This window comes from Typha latifolia, chromosome 7 (assembly GCF_019914945.1).
Source record: "Typha latifolia isolate L0001 chromosome 7, TyphaL0001v2, whole genome shotgun sequence".
Classification (NCBI taxonomy): Eukaryota; Viridiplantae; Streptophyta; class Magnoliopsida; order Poales; family Typhaceae; genus Typha; species Typha latifolia.
In genome coordinates, this window is record NC_133092.1 from 12,801,880 (window position 1) to 12,821,556 (window position 19,677).

The following is a 19,677-nucleotide window of genomic DNA, read 5'->3' on the forward strand; positions in this document are numbered from 1 at the left end:
ACAAACAGGAAAAGGCAAAAGAGAGGAGATCTAGAAAAAAAAAAGCCCATAAAAAAGAAAGAAAAAAAAAGCAACTCCTATAATTGCAAACAAACAACCAGCCAACCAACCAACCAACCCATATGGATGGATCTCTCGCCCATCTCTCCCTCCCAATAATTTCAATCAAATCCAACCCCACCTATCCTTCAACCTTCATACTCTTACTCCCACATTTACATAATAAGTAGCTAAGAACGCTCGTACTAGTAATATCTACGTTAAGTATTGGTCTAACTCCTAATCCATTGCAATTGGTATCACTATACGCTAATCTTCTTTGCGTGCTATTACGCACTAATGCCGTGTTCGAGCCGGCGGACTTGCTCCGGAGAAGCGGGGACGGGCACACCGTGCCCGACGACCGGGGTCGGCGGCGGCAGCTCAAGGTCCTACTTCTTCCGAACCACGAGAATGGCGGCGGCTGGAGTATTCCTTTTCTGGTAGCTCCTTCGTCGGTGGAGTCCATGAGCTGGCGGAGGTTGATAGCACTGTGATTTACGAGGCGGGCGGTGGGAGGAGGTGGTGGTTTTGGGTGGAGGAGAGGGGACGGGAGGAGCCTGCCGTTGGAGAAGAGGGAGTCAGCGGGGGAGGGGTCGGGGAGGGGGAAGTCGGCGCCGGGTTTGAAGTGGAAGTCGACGGACGCCGAGTCTAGTAGTGGGGATGGGGATGGGGATGGGGATGGGTTGGGTTCGGTTGGGGTGCGGTCGGAATAAGAGAGGTCGTGGGAGAAGGAGATTCTTGGGCTTGTCGGATTGGAAGATGCTAAACTTTCTGTGCGCAGATCCATGCCGAGTATTTGGTTTAGAGAGAGAGAGTGGAGAAGTTAATTGGGGAGTTAATGGTGCAGAAAAAGGTCTCATGGAAGAGAGGGGGAATCTTGGGAGGGTATATATAAATAAGAGAGAGAGAGAGAGAGAGAGAGAGAGAGAGCGAGGGGTCGCCGTCTCTACCCACCTACTGACGCCGTTTGGCGTGTGACCGGAGATTTGGATCAATATAGAACTTATAAATTTAAACAAGCTAGCTAGACTTCTACGTCAAAATGAGTTTTTGATCAAACTTACTCCTCTCCGAAATTTAATTTACTAAAATGTACTGCATCTCAAACTTAATTTAAAAGGGGGTTAATTTTACTACAGCTGTTAATAAAATGTTATATTTATTAATGTTTTATTTGGAAGAAGAAGAAGCGGCATAACAAGTCCAACATCTTCTTCTGATATATTTAATTAGCGTTTTATGTGTGATAAAAAGAAAACTTAAAAAAAAAAAAAAAAACTAAGCTGAATGTATGAGTGTTTGAGCATTTATCTAAATAAAATAAACTGACGATAAATTTAGTAGTTTACATAAAGAAACAACTGATATGATCATTTCTATTACTTCAGCATTTTAATGACAACTATAATAACGTAAACTCTTTTTATTATTAAGATTGATGTGCTCTCTATTTTGATAAATAAAGTTTGGGAGACTTTAATTTGGTCAAAATTCTCAAAATATGTATCCAAATCGTCGAGTATCATCATACCTATTTACCTACTAAGTGCATGCCATATTGGATGCTTCTATTTAAACTTTTCGGAATTTTAATTGATAAAAGTCACTTGGTCCGGCCAATAGTTCGGGATTCTAATGATGTGTTTCATATGTTTACAATTGAAACATTTTTTATCAATTGAGATTATTACGTATGAGCTTCCGTACCCTTCAATTTTTTATATGTAGGAGGGTTAGGTGAAGATGACTGAGAGAATTTTTTGTTGGCTTTTCCCGGGGACAGATTGGAGTACAGAGGATTTATTTAGATCTTGGCTTTTTGTCCTTGGGTTTAATTCTCATAGTTCTAGTTTCCATAGTAGTATTGTGGGCATTATTTTAAGATAAGGTTAGAGAGCTGAGGAACGTGCATGAGATTAATAAAGCTTATCAAGGAGAGTAATAAGTTATTACGTATCAAAATAAGCCAAAAAGCCAATCACCTAAATACTCTACCTAAAAGTTGAAAGGAATAAAAAAAGAAATATTATGTACCTATCATAAAGCAATATAATAAATATCTTGTAGTAAACAAGTCAAATAAATATATGAGCAGAGAAGGATAAAGGAAGGGGAGGAAAGTGGAGAAAGTAACTATTAGGATCATCATGTTGTTCAGGATGTCAACCAGACAATAGGAGAGTACAAAAGATGTGTCTTTCATCAAAATGAGGTTTGCTTATACCAATAGGAATCACCATCCAAGGTAATTTGCAAACCAACTAATTGTATATACAGAAAAACCAGCTGATATGCCTCTTTTCTGATGGACTTATATATGTGTGGATGTACAATTGATGTAATCGTCATATACATCATCTACAAGTAACTAAGAAAACCAATTCCGTAACACAGGAAAATCGCGATCATCATCGTAGATCCACCACCTCGAACTTGAGTTTAGGGACCATGTAAACATCACTGCAGTGGTCGTAGAGGGGACCTCCATCTGATGGTTGTTGGTGTGGATGGAAGCCTCTTTGAGGGCATTGCTTTATGACTGACATGCCCCCCGGAGTCGTCAATCGAAATATTCCGTGATTTCTGCATGCATGGAGAAAAAAATAAATATAGAACATTTGGCAAGCATCCAATTTCTATGCACTCCAATTGAGCATTATTAAGGACTCGCCTTAGAGAAGAAGCATAAATCACAGGTTAGAAAACCTAGATTATCATTTTCACGAGAGATGGCCAACAAAAAGTAGTTCACACTATTATGGTGGCAATGGAAGACTGCATGAGATAGCAAAGCACAGAAATGGCTTAAATATTTAGATGCATTCTTACCTTGAACTATCTTTTGGTGCCATAACTATTGCGATGGCTTCAGGCAATAAAACCTAATATTTCAAGAGAGGTGCTATGTCAGGAAAAATAAAGACCAAGATATCAGTTGTAATTTAGAGATATCACATATAGGGATAATAAAACAACTATAGCATCTAGATAGTGTCACCTGGTAAGAATAATGAGTATGGAGATCGATCGATGACATGAAGCATGACTGTGTAGGATGAGTCTGCACATTTGGAAGTAGACATTTTGTCAAGATTAAGATGGTAGTAAACAAAAGAATAAAAAGACTTCAAGAAAGTAAATACAGTATTTATCATCTTGGCTGATATACAAGCTATCTCATGAAAAATACAATCTTCTCGCCAACAATCCTACTGGTTGGAGTACATACAAATTATATCATGAAACACAGGTGCAACAACACAACAAGAAAGGTTAGGAATGATAATTTTGGACATTTATCCTGCCTCAGAGACTTCTAAAATCAATTCAGAGCCCTCCAGATATGGAGGGCCTATCTGGAAGATTAAATGAAGAATTCAAGGTTTGTAATCTAAATTTTACATATATATACATACATATCAAAGATCTCTGTTGGCTCCTCACAAGGGAGTCAGTCAATTACAAAGTATACTTCTAAAAGTACATATAACACAGTACTTCTATTATGTTCAAGTGTTCATTACATAAATGAAGGTTTATAGGATCTGGAATGTAGAAAACTAGAGATGAATGAAGGTATCAGAACTTGGAAGGCAACAATGAAGATCAATAAGTGTAAGCATGTAACGGTGAAAATACAACACAAGTGGCATATACCTGCCAATACAGATAAAACATTTTGTCATGTCAATCTCATATATGGCACAAATTCCATGTTTGAGCACAATACAGATAACATACTTTGTCATGTCAATCTCATATATTGCACAGGAACATGTATAACCTACCAGAACTCAGGCAGTCTCCCAAATAGTCTAGTTGGCGCATATCTATTGCAAATACTCTCAGAGTGTACATCCAAGACCACAACTAATGCAACAAGTCTAGTATGTTTAAAGTATTTACCAATCACTAGTTCACCACCAACAGAAGGTTTGGCAAGCTCTGAACTTGAAGGCATTCATAATTTCAAAAAAAATGAAATCAGCAGAGGTCAAATATTTTTTTTTATATACTTCATATTAACAAAATGAAATGGAAATTCAAATTATTATTACTCTGCAAAACTAGGGATAAAGTATAAACTATTGTAAGAGATACAGAACAAGCTACAATGAAATGGGATCAGCTTCTTGCAAGAAAGATTTACATATTATAGCACATGGAACTCATATTATCATGACGGCAACATGCTAGGAATGAATGCAAACTTTTTGATGGAACACTCACATGAATCCAACCAAGAGAAAAAAGGGAATTCTTGTCCAGGTAGTCAAAAACTTCTTCTTCATTTGTTGTCTGGCACTGAAATTTCGAAAAGAAAATATTAGGAAGACACACTTTGATAAAAGAATGAAAAGACAAATACCAAAAAATCTTACTGAATCGGATGTTGACTCCTGTTTTGGTATGACGAGGGCTGTCAAATAGAATATTCTATTTTTCTGTGATACAGAAAACAGTGAAAGGTGAACACATAATTACATAGTGCAAATCTTATTAGGTAAACATTCAGTCCTGTAAAGCTCATATCTTACAAGTGAACCTGCAAGTATACCACATGTTTCCAAGTTCCTATCAGTATTTGACTTTGCAAATCTCATGAAGCTGTCCATCATTGTTGTTGACTGCGATGAAGTGGAAAAAAAAAGATAATGAACTGACTAAACAATACCAACAAAGGTAAAAAATTATTCCATATCCTAGGTTGCTTATAAGACAGAATCCTGTTAGCAAAAGATGGAAGAACTATCTGAAGCTCCAGAGAAGTGTATAGTTCTCACTATATGAACTTGCACAGGAGCTTGAGCCCTAATTAGCTCATCTTGTAACTGAATTGTTTGACTAGAATTAGAATCAGAAACTTGTGATGTGACAGCAATCAAATCCTGTACTTCTGCACGGACAGGCGGAGGAGAAGGTTCTCTGCTGATATCGACCTTAGCTAGAGATTCTGCAATGTCTAAAGTAACCATTGGACGAGATTGTTCATCAACTGATAATCCAGCATCATGCAGGGAAAGAACTTCCTCAAGTGGAGTTTTGTCATGTTCCGTTGTCCCACTATCATTTGTATCTGCAGGTTTATTTTGTGTTGGTTGAAGCAGGCTGCTACAGTCAAAATCATAGATGTTAACACAGCTATGTACTCCACTTTTCACACAATACTATTTATCAGAAATATGAAAAGTAGGAACAAAGGTGAGGGAAAGAAAGTTATGCAGAAAATCTAGAAACTAAAGAGGTGACAACAACATTGGGGAAAATAGGCTTTGGCTTCTTCTTTCAAAAGGTTATAATAACTAGGGAAGACTAACAAGAGCACTAATATACTAGATCATCCCTTTGAATACACCAAATAATCTAGTAAAACGCATAAGCATAAATTTAGACTAGCAAAAAGATTAGTTGGTTATAGAGAAAATGATCCAAAGCTGAGTTCTTATGTAATTGCCTTGACAAAATCAGATATTATCAGTGATTGAAGCAAAAGCTCATTATAGGAAGCAAGATAAGCTTTAACCTTGGGATCTCTACTGGAGTAAAATCCAGATTGCTTGGATATTGTATCTGTTTCAAACAAGAGATAAAAGACAAGAAAATATACCACAATCAACTTTGTTCTTGCATACTAAAAGAACAGAATATGCCATAAATTTCACAATACCGCTAGGTTGGTGATGGTTGGTTGCCACTGCCCATGAAGCCCATTTGGCCCCAGTATGGAGTGTCTTAACAGGGTTTCCTCCTTAGGACGGGGGATATTAAGAGACCTACCATGAAGAAAAAGAGTAAGGTGCATAGAAAATGAAAGAAGAAATGATAGATAATGAATTCTGCTTTAGAGTAGTGTTATTAGTAGAAAAGTGATATTTAGACTATTAATGAGCAGCAATGCTTAAACTGCATAACAGAACTATATGTGGTGAAAATTGCGGAAAGCCCTCATCATTCTATCCTATCCCCTTGACTCGAAAGAAACTCTACACGTAGTTGTGTAGATGCACTAGAATATTCAGTTACATTTTTATCAGAATCTTTTTCCTTTTTTGCCCATAGTATATCTACAGCAAGCAAAACTTAGTTAGCAGCTCTTAGAAATTAGAACTGCAATCATTTCTTTTGACCATCCATATCTAAATCACTTTCTTAGGTTCATTTTATTCTATCTCAACCGTTATTTAAGACAGTGAATTGCTAAGTTGCTTTAAGGGCTTTTTTACCAAAGCATATCTGCACTAAGGACCATATAGCATAAGAACAATATCTGAAACTGCAAGCCCTGAAACTATCATGCAGTTTCGTGTTCAAACTATACTATGCAATGTTGTGCCATATTATTATAATAATGGATAAAAGTTCTTGTTGTTTGTAATGTGCAGAAATAAGTACTACAAGGATAAAAGAGTACACAGATTAAAATTAAATTGGGGTGTTTCTGAGACGAAAAATATAAAATGTATGAGCCGAAAATATAAGTACACAAAATGCAAAATTCAATCATAGCAACCCTTACAACCTCTGAAATTGCTCTTCCTTTGTCTTAGCTAGTGGTAAATTGACTCTCTGAGTAATTGATCCCTGAGAGAAGCCATTTCGTCCAATAACTCTTTGAACCTGAGCAATAGGATATTGATTAATGCTCAATAAGTTAGACTAGATTAAATCTACAGAGAATATATTCATGTGTTTTCATACCTGACTCGATTCATGATATCTTGCCATCTGCGTCTTAACCAGCGGCCACTCAGATGAGTCATCAACAAAACCATTTTGTTGAGATTGTACCCGACCATTTGCTTGACTTTTAGAATTCCTATTCAATTCTTCAAGTCGACGTTGTACAGCGGGCTTTAATGTTTCCAACTCAGTCAAAGCATTTAAAAGTTTCTGTGGAAAGAAAATGAACCTTTAGTACAAAATAAAGAAGAATCTTTAGATAACAAAGACATTGCCAAAGGCTACTTGAGCATCCAAAGTGTCCTATAGTTGCTATGGACGACCCAACCCTAGGTGGGTGGTACCAACATGCAACCAAATCTATGTTATTAGTTATTACTCTTATATGCCTTGAACTTAATTTAATTACCCAATTGTAGATTTATGTATTTCACCCCCCCCCCCCCCCCTTTCTATAAACTTATAAGCCTTTCCCATATTTCTCTACTTCTTTTTATTAAGTTAGGAGAGCACATTCCTATTAATTGCCATATCAAGTCTGATAATATTAAGATATTATATATGCCTCTGAACTTAGGAGCTTTTCTTTCTCCATGCTTACAGTTACGAAAATTTGGTATATTAGTGTATCTCTGAATCAGTTGATTAAGTTTATTGGTAAAGATTATAAGTGCAGTGTTAGTGAAATATTATACTCATGTCATACATTTTATCATATGCCCTAAAATATACTTCAAGTAGACTGCATAATAAAAGCTGATTACTCATATATTCAGTTCTACAAGACATAGTAAAGTTGCACTCTTTACTATGAGGAAAACAAATATACTTAATTATTGGTAATCACATAGTTCATTTGCCAAGACCTTTAAGAGTTTCACGACTTTGAAATTCTTAAGACATTTCACAGCCTTCTTCCAATTAACTTAAGAGAAACAACACAAACTAAGACAGAAGTAGCTAGAATGACAAAAGTAATAGGAGTGAACAGCGCATATCAATAACATTAAAATCCTGGTAATGAATTGAACAATTTGCATGTATACCTTTTTAAAATAAAGCTTTTCACTTTGAAGAGAATACTTGTAGTCTTGATGGAATGGTATAGTCTCAGTTATCAAGCTGCAGTAAGAGTTCAGATATTAAAGGCCTTAAGTATTGGAAATTATGAAAGCACAAGAAAGTGACAGAATCTAGTTAGAAAAGAGATATGCTAAAAGCATCCTTAAATGTAGCATAAGGAATGATCCCAAACAACAACCTGGCTGATGGGTTACCAACTTTAGGTATTCAACAGGCAAGTAAAATAGTCCCAACAATCTTACCTGGAAAAACGTAGAAGCATTACATACAGATCAATAATGTTCTTCTCCTCACGATAAATGTTAGCCTACACAAAGCCACCAAAGATAAATAAGTTCTAAACTTCTAATGTAAGACAAGGATAGGCATTGTACATTGAATAAGCACAACATAACATTGTTTCTCTTCCAAACGACAGTAGAATATAATGTTTAAAACAAGGAAAGAGAGAAGAATCAAGAGGACATCTACAACTTCAGAAATGTTAAAACTTAAAAGTGATGACCAAATGTTGCTTGCAATATATACTAATGCTAACAAATAAATTGATTGACAAATCAAACAAAAATGGAGAATATCTCATCTAGAAAACAACAAAAATCAATGATCTTGGTGCAAGTGATGTCAAAAATTAAAATAAAAAATTGAGTCAGTGACCTGACAAATGACAAAAAATCTAAAATAAAAATCCAGCAAAACATTCATAAACAACAAAAGCATTATTGATGATAATTTGTCAGATTTAAGAATGAATGAGTGATATATGAAAAAGGTGAAATACTCACCATAAACCAGAAGCACTAACATTTTAAAAGGTAAAAAATTTAAGAAGAAATAGCAATCTGATTATCTAATATTCAAGATAATTCTGAACATTGTCCTACCGTGAAGTTAGTGAACTAAATCTTGGACAAAAGTTAACCATAGCCGGGAAGCATATTGCCTGTTCCATGATGCAAGCAATTGCTCAACAGAAATATGCTATGTGAATTTAACTGGGTATGCCCAGCATAAGACAATGTGTTCTCAGAGTTCCTATCTAAATCTCAGTCTTCTTCAGATCAAGGTGTAACACAGGATTAGTCAAATCTTAGCTGCATCTAGATATTATACAGTTGTATTCTATCAATTTGCTCACCTGAGAACTCAGATACATGATACATCATGACATAAGAAGCATTATGCATTCTGCTCTTCCTAAAGTTGCAAATCCTTTGATGGACCAGGATTAAGACTAATCATGAGAGAAGTCCACATGATATTTTGAGATTAAGTAAGAAAAGTAATTCCAGAGAAACAAGGCCAATTGAAACCATCTAGTTCGGTCAAGAGTATATCAATTGATAACAAATGAGATTAACTCAAACATCCAGCCTCCATAGCATTGTTTTGGATTAGGTTGGCAAATTAGATGGGCAATCTCTCGTTTACAATTTCTCATAATATAACATCTTCATTCCAGTTATCTAATTCTTGTCTTACTTTGCAAGATGCCCTTAGCAAATTCTATTTTCTAATTAATATAGCATGTGATAGGTTGATTTTTCTATTTCCCTTTGATATCTTTGCCTTTCCTCAAGCCAATCCTTTCTTTTACTACTGAATGCAATGGGTGTCAATTCCATTGACTTATCTTTATCAGTATTACCTAGAATTGGGCCAATTACTCTCATTCCCACCAATTCTCAATCTGAATGATTCAAATGCAAACCAGAATTAACTTACCTCTTTATATATATATATATATATATATATATATATATATATTCTAATGTAGTCTCTTAAAGAAGGGCTATATCATAAACACTCATTTTAGCAGAAGAAATCATATTGAACTAAATATTTTCACGCAGAACTTCTCTACCTTCCAATTCTAAGTTTAAGAGAACACAAGTAAATATATCAGTAACAAACTAATAAAAACTAAAAACCTCATATGCAGGATATCATATCAAACCTTTAATAAACTAAGAGACTTTTGTCCAATATCGATCCAAATTCTAAACAAAAAGGAAAGGAAGATATCTACAAAGTATAATAAAGTCGTAAGTTTTAACTATTCATTTCAAATAGAGCATATATAGCCATATAGGACAATATGAAACTAATGGTAAGTGTATAGTGTAGATGTACTGCCTAGTTAGTTGGGGGGGGTGCGAAACTTTATAAAAAGCTTAGGAAGGCAATGTAGGAATAATACAGCAAAACTTAGTGCCCAGACATTCCGAGGTAGCCTAGGTGTTAATAGACAGAAGAAATTAATGTATGAACTAAAAATCTACAACAATATCTGCCCCGCCAACACCCACTCAAAAGGAAATAAACTGAACCCACTTCATAGTAAATTGATATTTCAAGTGAAAAAGGAATAGCCTATTGCTGAATGCTCCTTCATAAGCCTGTGATGCCGATTTCACCAAAGCTGACCGAGAGCAAATCGCAATGGATGTTCCACATTCATAAACATGAAATCATAGATGATATAAACCAATAACTTTATCCAATTCTCTGTCAAAAACTAAGCAATACCCAATAAGGACCACCATAGTTCATCTCATCTAACACATAATCCATCAAGAATAACAGACCACCTAAAACTCAACCACATCGACTACAAGGATGCAAAGAAACAGATTTCTTCTAAGAAAGACACAATCTTTCAAAGATTCACGAGGAAATACACCTGTCTGATGAGATTATCCGCGATCCGGTAGTAATAGCGGAGCGAGATCCGGTTGTCCACGTCGATCCTTTTGGCGCTCCTCTCGATACTAATCTTCCCCGAAGAAGCCTTCATCTTCCTTAATTGGGGTTTTCCAACCACCACGAATCCCCTCGATCTCTCTCCAATCTCACTTTAATAGGAAAAGAATCGCATTAGATTTATAGCTCCGATCGATTCGACCTCGCAATGAGAGGGGAGAACAAAACCCTAATCTTTTGGCTGCGATCGCCACCACCTTCCAGGACGTCAGTAATGCGCCGACAGCCAGCGGAGAAGAAAAGGGGGAGTTTTTCCTACTCCGTTATCAGCGCTCGGAAAGGGGTAAATTTGGAAGGTCGACTTGATCGAAAGAATTGCTTATATCTATGACAGTCGAATTACTGAATTGCCCTCGAATTAGGATGATTTGGTCAGGCTACTATGGCGACATGATGGAGTTAGATTTTTTTTTTTTTTTTTTTTGGGTAATTAGTTTCAAAATCTACCTTAAATTTTAGACATATATACCATTAAATTAAAAAAAACATAGTGTTTTCGAGAAGTTCTCTTATATTATATATATAATGCATAGACATACTACTAAAACCTCCTATTTGCCTAAAATAATATGGGCAAAACAAGTCGAATAGTGTTATGGTCCATAATAAAATCTTAAGCCTGACCTCAATTGTCCATTTTTTATTCATTCTTCTTATATGACAAAAAAAATTTCACTAGAAGAAACATAGGTAATATTAAAGTCCAGAGCAAATATATATATATATCAATGTATCGATCGTATATATCTTAGATGAATTTATTTTACCAACTAAAAAATCTTACTATATTTCTATTTTTCTCCCAATATACACTTATCTTTGAGACGTGCATTTAGAAAAAGATTACTTATGAATAAGTTATGAAAAACTCATCTCAAGCTTGCCATATTTGGGTTATTAATATTATTTTTTCTTGAGTTAATCCTAGTTAATAGCAAACCATAAAAAAAATTATATTATGTGCATATAACGTAAAATCTTTCATACACAAAAATACTCAGTTCTAATATCTTATGACCTTTGTCGTAAATTAGTAAGATCTATTGACATTTATCATTTAAAAGTAGGTTATAAATGCACCTGGATAAAAAAAGATTAGTAAAATGGTAGCTCAAAACAACTTAAGAAGTTTATAAATTTTGGGCCTAAGCCTGACTTGTAAAGATTAAGCTTTATTAAATACGGTCAATGATAATGTGATCTACTGGTGGATTCAAACACCAAAGTTTTCCTTGGAGGCTTGAGAAATTTATGCATATTTTATGCTGTGTTTGCTCGTTTGACTCGCACCAACTACTAGTCAAGAGGTGGCCCAACTCTCACGTAATCCATTGGCAATTCTTCAAGAAGGTTGTTGTTGATACATTGGATTAATAATTCTAACTCTTATCTATGGAAAAGTTTGGGAGTGTTCCGAGATATCAAGCACTTTAAAATATATATAGGTTAACTACAAGGGGTAGAATATAAATATTTTTTCTATTTTCTTACAATGCTATTAATTTACTTCTTTTTGGGTGATAAAAGTAAAAGAGAGGAGAATTACTGTTGGAAAGCTACGTTGATTTGTCCCCGCATAAGCGCGTTTTAGCAAAGTTTCCGGTTTGATTTTTAATTTTCTTTTCTTTTAACTTTTTTTTGAGACTTTCTAGTCCCACGCGTGGACTTTATTTTTATATATGAGTCCTCCAAAAAATTAAAATTAAAATATTTACATTCAAACGCCTTAGTTCCTTCTAGCCAGAGATTCCAGCTTTCGCCTACTACTGTCGAAAATTCTTAGCACCATCAGAATCCGACGGTCGGCGATCTTTAATCGCCGGTCGGCGCCAGATCGGACGGCGGAGGATCGCACACGAGGGGGATTTCATGCCGGTCGGTTCGTCGTGGGTGTGCGGGTGTTGGAGAAGGCGCGAGAAGGGAGGAGTCGGCGACGAGAAGCAGCAGAAGCCGAACTCGACGCCGGATACGTGGAATTTGTTTATAGAGCTCAATAGGCTCGAAGTCGCCACCGACCACTTCTCCGATGCGAACCTTCTCGGCATCGGCGGCTTCGGCCCCGTCTATAAGGTAACCACCATTTCGCATTCCCCCCCCCCCCCACACACACTTTTTTTTTCTTGTTCTTGATGCGAGTTGGGCCGTTCGATGCTTAATCGACGGTTACGGTGTGCTGGTGGATGGGCCACTCATGAGCCGGCAACTGTTCCGTTGGAAATAACCGCTACAAAGGAAAGGAGCCATGGTTTGGGTATTTCTGCCATTTAATAAATATAAATGCTTCTTACAGTAAAACCCCTCATCTTTTTAAAATTTTTTTGCAGGGGGTTTTGGAGAATGGGCAGAAGATAGCAGTGAAGAAGCTATCTCTAGAATCACGGCAAGGGGTGAGGGAGTTCACGAATGAAGTTAGATTACTGCTTAAGATTCAGCACCGTAACCTCGTCTCCCTCCTCGGATGCTGCGCTTCCTCCGGCCAGAAGATGCTCGTCTATCCTTACTTCCCCAACCGCAGCCTTGATCACTTCCTCTTTGGTTCTCTTCTTTATCTACATTTGTATTTACGTCCATCGTTAAATTAATTTTACTTTCATAATATCACAAATATCAGAGTACCATTCCGTTATTTAAATTTAACTAATCATTATTGAAACTGAATTTTATTAATTAATTGATGAATATTTTACTCAATATCACAGCACAAGAACTTTTTTTTTTTTTAATATGAGACAAAAATTATTGATAAATTATTTACGCTCTGAACTTTAAGGAAGAAAATTATTTTGGTCATTCGTATCATCATATGTATTTGTTTGTTAACTTTAACAGTAATCTATTGGGAATAATTTATTAAAGTTTAACCATAATAGTAACTTTGAAAGAGAAAACATTTTAATGGCAATTATAATATTTTAAAGAATGTAATGACAATTATCATAATAGTAACTTTGAAAGAGTCAAAACATTTTAATGACAATTATCATATTTTAAAAGTTTTCAGCGACAATTTTATTTAAAAATCTATTTATTTTATTCCCACAAATTCTTTTATAGGTGACTAAACTTTTGCACTTTTAATTGTACTACAACTATAGATGTCATCAGTTGTTTTATATCATAACACTCCTCTTCACTCCTGAATTGAAATATTATGATGGACTCGAGAAGTGGATTTGATTTATATATGTAAAGATTTTATATCTAAAGTGATAGATGAATCTAGTAGGATTGGAACTTAATACCTCTATTATGTTAACTCCTTAATTATTTTAAAAACTTAAGTTATTAGGGAATGGTGATTTTTATATTCTATATTATAACAAAGAAAATATTGACCTCTTTAAACTAATGCCAGCATTTGTCAATTATCTTGGCGGCTGCCAAATTCGATTTGCTGCATTGTTGCTTATTTGTCGTCTTTTGTTTACTTTGTCATTTAGCTGACCAAATTTGATTTGCCAATCCATTTAATTATTTTATTTTCACGAATTCTTTTCTGCATGACTAAATTTCTTGAACTTTTAGCTTAAACTGCAACTTCTCACAGGAGAAATTGAGGAAAACTTTAACCTCTTTGAACTAATGCCAGAATTTGTCAATTATCTTGCCGGCAAGTGCTAGTACATTATTAGTTAGAATTAATAACTTGCAATGGTCACGTCAGATTGGTCAGCAACCGGCTGTCAAATTATTTTTGCTGCATTGTTGCTTATTTGTCATCTTTTGTGCACTGTCATTTAGCTGACCAAGTTTGGTTTGACCAAACCAATATAATCTATTGGGAAAAGTATAAATTTTCAGTCAACATAAGCTGTCCACTGTTGGTAGAATTTGAAAAAGAAGAACAGTAAATTCTCAGAAGCAATATTCTTCCCGGAAAGTGTGCGTCAGCACATTCATTTTCTATTACAGTTGATTTCCCCCTTAGAATTTAAGAGAAGCATAATTTTAGAAATACCCTCCTAAAATACATAGCCTGCTTATATATTTATGCAATTTATTGACAGAAATATCCTAACAAAGAGGAAAAGAGTAATAACATATGATCTAGAGCTATAGGTACTGCTACTGAAACCATTGCAAATCCTAGATAAAAATATATAGGTGGCGAAGCAACATGAATAAGTTCTTTTTTGCTACAAAAATAGCCTGCTTAGATATTTCCGTTGTAAGAATACTACAAAGTTGAGTTTCACAGATTCATCAGTTGCAGTTTTCTTCTGCAATGCAGATACAGAAACATGGCATATTTCTTACTTTTAGTGCTTATTTCTTTGAATTTCCAGATAAGAAAGAGAGTGTATCACTAGACTGGTCAAAGCGTTTTGAGATAATTGTCGGAGTAGCAAAGGGCCTCCTTTATCTTCATGAAGAATCACCAGTGAAGATCATCCATAGAGACATTAAAGCAAGTAATATTTTGCTTGATGACCAATTGAACCCCAAGATCTCAGACTTTGGCATGGCAAGGCTTTTCCTAGAGGATGACACCCATGTCAATACATTCAGGATTTCTGGAACCTAGTAAGTCTTCTCTTATCAGTTCTACTACATCCTTTTACTTTTGTACCTGATGCTATTAAGAATTTTGATTTTGTATAAGTTATTCATGTGTGAGGATACTTTGCAGTGGTTACATGGCTCCCGAATACGCCTTGAATGGTTACTTGTCTGCAAAGACAGATGTTTTCAGCTTTGGGATGTTAATCTTGGAGATTGTTAGTGGGAGGAAAAATCTTGATCGACGCTTGGGCGAAGAAAAGATTGACCTTTTGCACTATGTAAGTCTTTCAAAACTCAAGTTGCACAAGATCTTTGCAAATGAACACATAGCATTTTTTTCTTATATACAAGTGTATTATTGATGATATAGTTAAGCTAATTTTGCAACACAAATATCTACTGTTCCTTGTATAGGTCAGAAGATTACACCCTTAATCTTGTCATGCCTTTATTGAGATGTCCTATCTGATAAGACAACAGTCGGTATATATTAACAAGAGTTTCATTTGCAGAAATAGAATGGAGATTGTTCATGCTACATATCACAATTTGTTACTGTATGAATATCATTTTGGTTACCTCAAAAGAGAATAAAAATACACAATACAAAGTTGCAAGTAGGGCATGCCATTTTACCTAAATTTTTGAATGTGCATGTCTACATGGCCTAGATGTTTCCAGGTAATCGTTGATGCCAATATGCTAAGTGATTCTGGAAATATTTCTGTATTATATTTTCTAAGTTTAAGAACATATGAAGATGTAAAAGTTTTATAATTTGTGAGAAAAAAATTCCATGATGATTAATATCATGAAACAAACTGCGCGCAGAATATTTTACTTAGAAACATAGAGCAAATATGTAAGGCTTTTGAATTCAAACTGACTTCATGTGATTATATAAAATTTGTCCTAGACTTCCACTAATGCTGCCAATTGGCTTGAAGAAATTTAGATTTCTTTAGACCCATCGCAGAAATAACATACAAGTATATTCATCTATGTTCTGTTAAAAAACTAGTATAAAATTAACTAAGTCTATTGGATGAAGTAAGATGGGCATTAGGAGGTACCTGTTTGACTGTTGTATGTGGCGCATACAAATTTTTGTGCTTCGCTTCCAGATCCAGAATTATGTTATAATCTGGCGAACGTATCTTCTCTTTGCACAATTTTTTAGAAGGAAACATTTCAAGTCAATGCCTATCCTTTTCTATTTTCTGTGCGCTTTAACATCCATGCATATAACTGTAATTTTGACTATTTTTTTTCACATGTTTGTTCTTTGCTTCCAACTTGCAGACATGGAAACTGTCAGAAGAAGGAAGAGCTTTGGAGATTATGGATCAAACTCTCTCAACCTGGAACAGTGATGAAGCTTTAATGTGCATTCAGTTAGGCTTGTTATGCTGCCAAGCCATTGTCTCTGACAGGCCTGATATGTATTCAATCCATCTGATGCTGTCCAGTGATTCATTTACGTTGCCAAAGCCTGGCAAACCTGCAATTCATGGCCGAGTAGGGCGGTGGACCTCTACTCCCTCTACAACCCTCAATAACACAAACACAAACACAAATAGTAGTTACCCTACCGACACTACAAAAGCTTCTACTCTGTACAGTATAGCTGAAGAGTATTCTAGGAATTCTATCTCTGTTTCTTTTACTACAGAAGGTAGGTAAGAACTATTCATTGTACTACTGTGAAGTTCTATGTGTGATAGATTTCTCCTCTAGGAATTTCTTTTCCTTTCTTTTATTGTAAGAAGTATCTTTTGAGTGTTAGATTTGCTTCATGTACTGCTTATAGTTTTAAAATTTATACAGAGATCATTTGCCTTGCATGCATACATAATAATGGTGTCAGTAGAGATTTAGATCCTTTAATACCATTTGGAACCCCTTATTCTCTTGAGTATTATTGCTATCAGATATGTAAGCAAAGAAAACTAAACTTTGGATCAATCATTGTTTGCTTGCTATGGAATCCTCAACTTTGCTGCTTCTTGTTAAAAGTGTGATCTTTTGAGTATGAATCAAAACCAAGAAAGTACCTTAGACCAGAGGATCCAAAGAAATATGCATATCATATGAAATAAACTAAAAATGAAGAGAGTTTGAGGTGCTTTCATTCTGCTGTTTTCTTACGCAAATGACAATAATACTTGCTAACAAACAAACTAGAAATAAATTAGAGCTTTGGATCCATCAAATCTTTGCTTGTTTAGGTTGCCAACTTTTGTCTATCATCTTTTCTGTTTGCTTACTTTGCCTTTATCTTTTTGTTCCCATTCTTATTCTAAAGGTTATCATTAAGATATAATTGATCTTTATATTGAATTATAAGTTACTTTTTTCAGTTCCCAGATCTGCATGACTACATCATTGTAAGCTATAAGCTATGATTTGTTTGAGTAAATCCAACCAAAAAAAAAAAAAACTGAATTAGAGATATTAAAATATAAAGAAAATAGACATATAAAAAAAATCTGAAAAATAACTAGATACTAGTAGAATTTGGTCTTTGATCAATTTGGTCAAACTGCAAGACTGTCGATACGAGTATGACACACTATGACCAAATAAATCCAATCTTCATCTAGAATAACATTCAATAAATTAGAGAAAGAAAAAAACCATAAAGAGTTACAAAGTTGGCCAATAAAAAAATAAACTGTGGATTGAGTGAGGCGTTAAAAAAAAGAACAAAAAAGCTGTGGGCGAATTGGAAAGCAGAAACCAGTAGTACTTTTCCTTGATCCTCTCTTTTCAAAGCTATCTATATATTTTATATAACTAAGGTGTGGATGGCAACCATCTCTGAACCAATCTCTCATTTAATGTGACCCGAGAGGCAGCTGACTAATGTGACACTGAGGCTGGTAAAATTCATGATGTATATTATTATATATTATCTAACAGCTTCAATTTTTTCATATAATATGATCTAGTTTTTCTACATAATAATAGCGACTATGAGAATTTTCTAGCAGAGTTCAAGTCAAACTTCTAGTAGCTTGTACTCCAACTCCACTTTTTTTTTTCGTTTAATATTTCGAGCTAAATTCAAGTCTAGCAAAGCAGAACACTTAAGTTGTTGTGGTTGTAATGGATGAGAAATTCTTCAGTCCTTATTAATGCTCATAAATTCACTCATTTTGTATTGAAAGTTGTTCCATTTCTCATGCATATTGATAAGGATGCCATTAAATGAAGGCAATAGGATGGTGGAATCTTATTAGGATCTTCACTTCAATGCTGTGGCTTTCTACCCACCTACCTTCTAGACTGTAACCCAATTGGCTCTGTTCTTAGTTGTCCACAAAGAATCTGGAACAAAATGAGACCAATTGGATTCTACTGGCATATTGCTAAGAATAAGATCCACTACCAATGGACCCAATGACTCAAAGATTGACAACAAGACTTCTTTGAAACCTTTCATATTTGATATAATTTTTAAACAGTATGCTTACATTAAACTATAACAAGTACATAAAAGATTGAAATCATCATTCTCTGAGTTATAATTAATTAAAGTATAAACTTTTACCCATTTAATCTAAAACATTAATATTAAGCATAATAATTAGATATATTATGATTAGTTTTTTTTTCTGAATTTTCTCTCTAAATCATATACTTGTTTTTCTCTCTCATCCAATTATTTTTCAATTAATCAGGATGATGATTAATGTAGGAGTGGTGACCACCAATCATCTATTGTACTTCTTTTGTTTTTTTTCCACATCTTATAATGCTGGCTCTTCTAGCACATAGCAACAAGATTTAAGACCCTATGCTGTTAGATTTAAAGGTAAGGATAAAAATGAGTAGTATTAATTAATTATATCTATATCCCTTTATATTTTATATAAACCAACTATGTATAGATGAAAGACTTTGAATGACTATCTTTATCTTTAATTTTCTTTATATAGAATTTGATTATATAAGACACTTTCTTAAATAGAAAAACCAGACAAACAGTTAATAAAAAAAGAGATTTTTTTAAAAAATTGGATAAATGAGCTAGTTTTTTATGATATATGAATTGGATAACTAAATCAGCAATTCTAATAAATAGACAACAATGAGTTTAAACTATACGCATATAGTATTTTAATAAAAATTTAATAAAATATAAATTTTAATATTCACGTGGGCGGTGGGGGTAATAAATTGATGACTTCTGTCTAGAGCCCGCTCATAAGCTATTGAGGTGAGGGCGCCTTCAAATACATATACGTATTTTTATATATAAGAAAAATTAATAAGAGGGTTTTGTAATTTTCCAGATATATTTTTATATAAGAAAGATTAAATTATTAGACTACAGTGATGACCAAAGAAATTTTTAAAAACTAAGGGGGCCAAAGTGCAAAAGAAAAAAAAATATAAAAATAATTGAGCATACTTAACGACGGAACACGAGTGGTTGTCTATAACACGTTCTTCCTCACGTTCAATAGCTTATAGTCTAATAATTGACTAAACCACGTGGATTGGTCCATTCCAGTTAATTAAACCACCCTTAACTAATAGGTTAAGGAAGTTGTAGCCCTTTTCCTAATTAACAATTCTTCCAACGGAAAACGTCAACTG

At 34.6% G+C, this 19,677-nt stretch overlaps 3 protein-coding genes across 6 annotated transcripts; 1 reads left to right on the plus strand and 2 right to left on the minus strand.

Annotated features, from left to right (window-relative positions):
- Positions 1 to 181: 181 nt before the first annotated feature.
- On the minus strand, positions 182 to 829 carry LOC140792853 (uncharacterized). Its single transcript, XM_073144074.1, has one exon. The coding sequence runs from the start codon at positions 827 to 829 to the stop codon at positions 182 to 184; it is 648 nt and encodes a 215-aa protein (XP_073000175.1).
- Positions 830 to 2,153: 1,324 nt separating this feature from the next.
- Positions 2,154 to 10,865, minus strand: LOC140792581 (AMSH-like ubiquitin thioesterase 1). Of its 4 annotated transcripts, none has more exons than XM_073143658.1 (15): positions 10,738 to 10,865; positions 10,490 to 10,661; positions 8,049 to 8,113; positions 7,770 to 7,845; positions 6,742 to 6,933; positions 6,563 to 6,660; positions 5,711 to 5,816; positions 5,567 to 5,613; positions 4,827 to 5,151; positions 4,581 to 4,670; positions 4,425 to 4,487; positions 4,273 to 4,347; positions 3,041 to 3,103; positions 2,872 to 2,924; positions 2,154 to 2,625 (listed from the first exon to the last, which is right to left on the minus strand). In XM_073143658.1, the coding sequence occupies exons 2-15, from the start codon at positions 10,601 to 10,603 to the stop codon at positions 2,451 to 2,453; spliced, it is 1,542 nt and encodes a 513-aa protein (XP_072999759.1). In that variant the 5' UTR covers positions 10,604 to 10,661; positions 10,738 to 10,865; the 3' UTR covers positions 2,154 to 2,450. The 4 variants fall into 4 exon arrangements, with proteins under 4 accessions (XP_072999759.1, XP_072999757.1, XP_072999760.1 ...); XM_073143656.1 differs by having other exon boundaries at positions 4,827 to 5,154; XM_073143659.1 differs by having other exon boundaries at positions 10,767 to 10,844.
- A 1,299-nt stretch (positions 10,866 to 12,164) lies between these two features.
- LOC140791685 (cysteine-rich receptor-like protein kinase 44) lies at positions 12,165 to 16,868 on the plus strand. Its single transcript, XM_073142297.1, has 5 exons — positions 12,165 to 12,639; positions 12,894 to 13,104; positions 14,856 to 15,093; positions 15,200 to 15,350; positions 16,375 to 16,868. Exons 1-5 carry the CDS (start codon positions 12,439 to 12,441, stop codon positions 16,753 to 16,755), a joined length of 1,182 nt encoding a protein of 393 aa, XP_072998398.1. The 5' UTR covers positions 12,165 to 12,438; the 3' UTR covers positions 16,756 to 16,868.
- The last annotated feature ends 2,809 nt before the right edge of the window (positions 16,869 to 19,677 follow it).

Coding starts and splice junctions, on each gene's coding strand:
- LOC140792581 (XM_073143656.1), bottom strand. CDS start 10,603: ATGAAGGCTTCTTCGGGGAAGATTAGTATCGAGAGGAGCGCCAAAAGG. Junction 6,661..6,741: donor GATATCATGAATCGAGTCAG/GTATGAAAACAC, acceptor CCTATTGCTCAG/GTTCAAAGAGTTATTGGACG. Junction 4,488..4,580: donor GTATACTTGCAGGTTCACTT/GTAAGATATGAG, acceptor TCTGTATCACAG/AAAAATAGAATATTCTATTT.
- LOC140792853 (XM_073144074.1), bottom strand. CDS start 829: ATGGATCTGCGCACAGAAAGTTTAGCATCTTCCAATCCGACAAGCCCA.
- LOC140791685 (XM_073142297.1), top strand. CDS start 12,439: ATGCCGGTCGGTTCGTCGTGGGTGTGCGGGTGTTGGAGAAGGCGCGAG. Junction 15,094..15,199: donor TTCAGGATTTCTGGAACCTA/GTAAGTCTTCTC, acceptor GATACTTTGCAG/TGGTTACATGGCTCCCGAAT. Junction 15,351..16,374: donor AGATTGACCTTTTGCACTAT/GTAAGTCTTTCA, acceptor TCCAACTTGCAG/ACATGGAAACTGTCAGAAGA.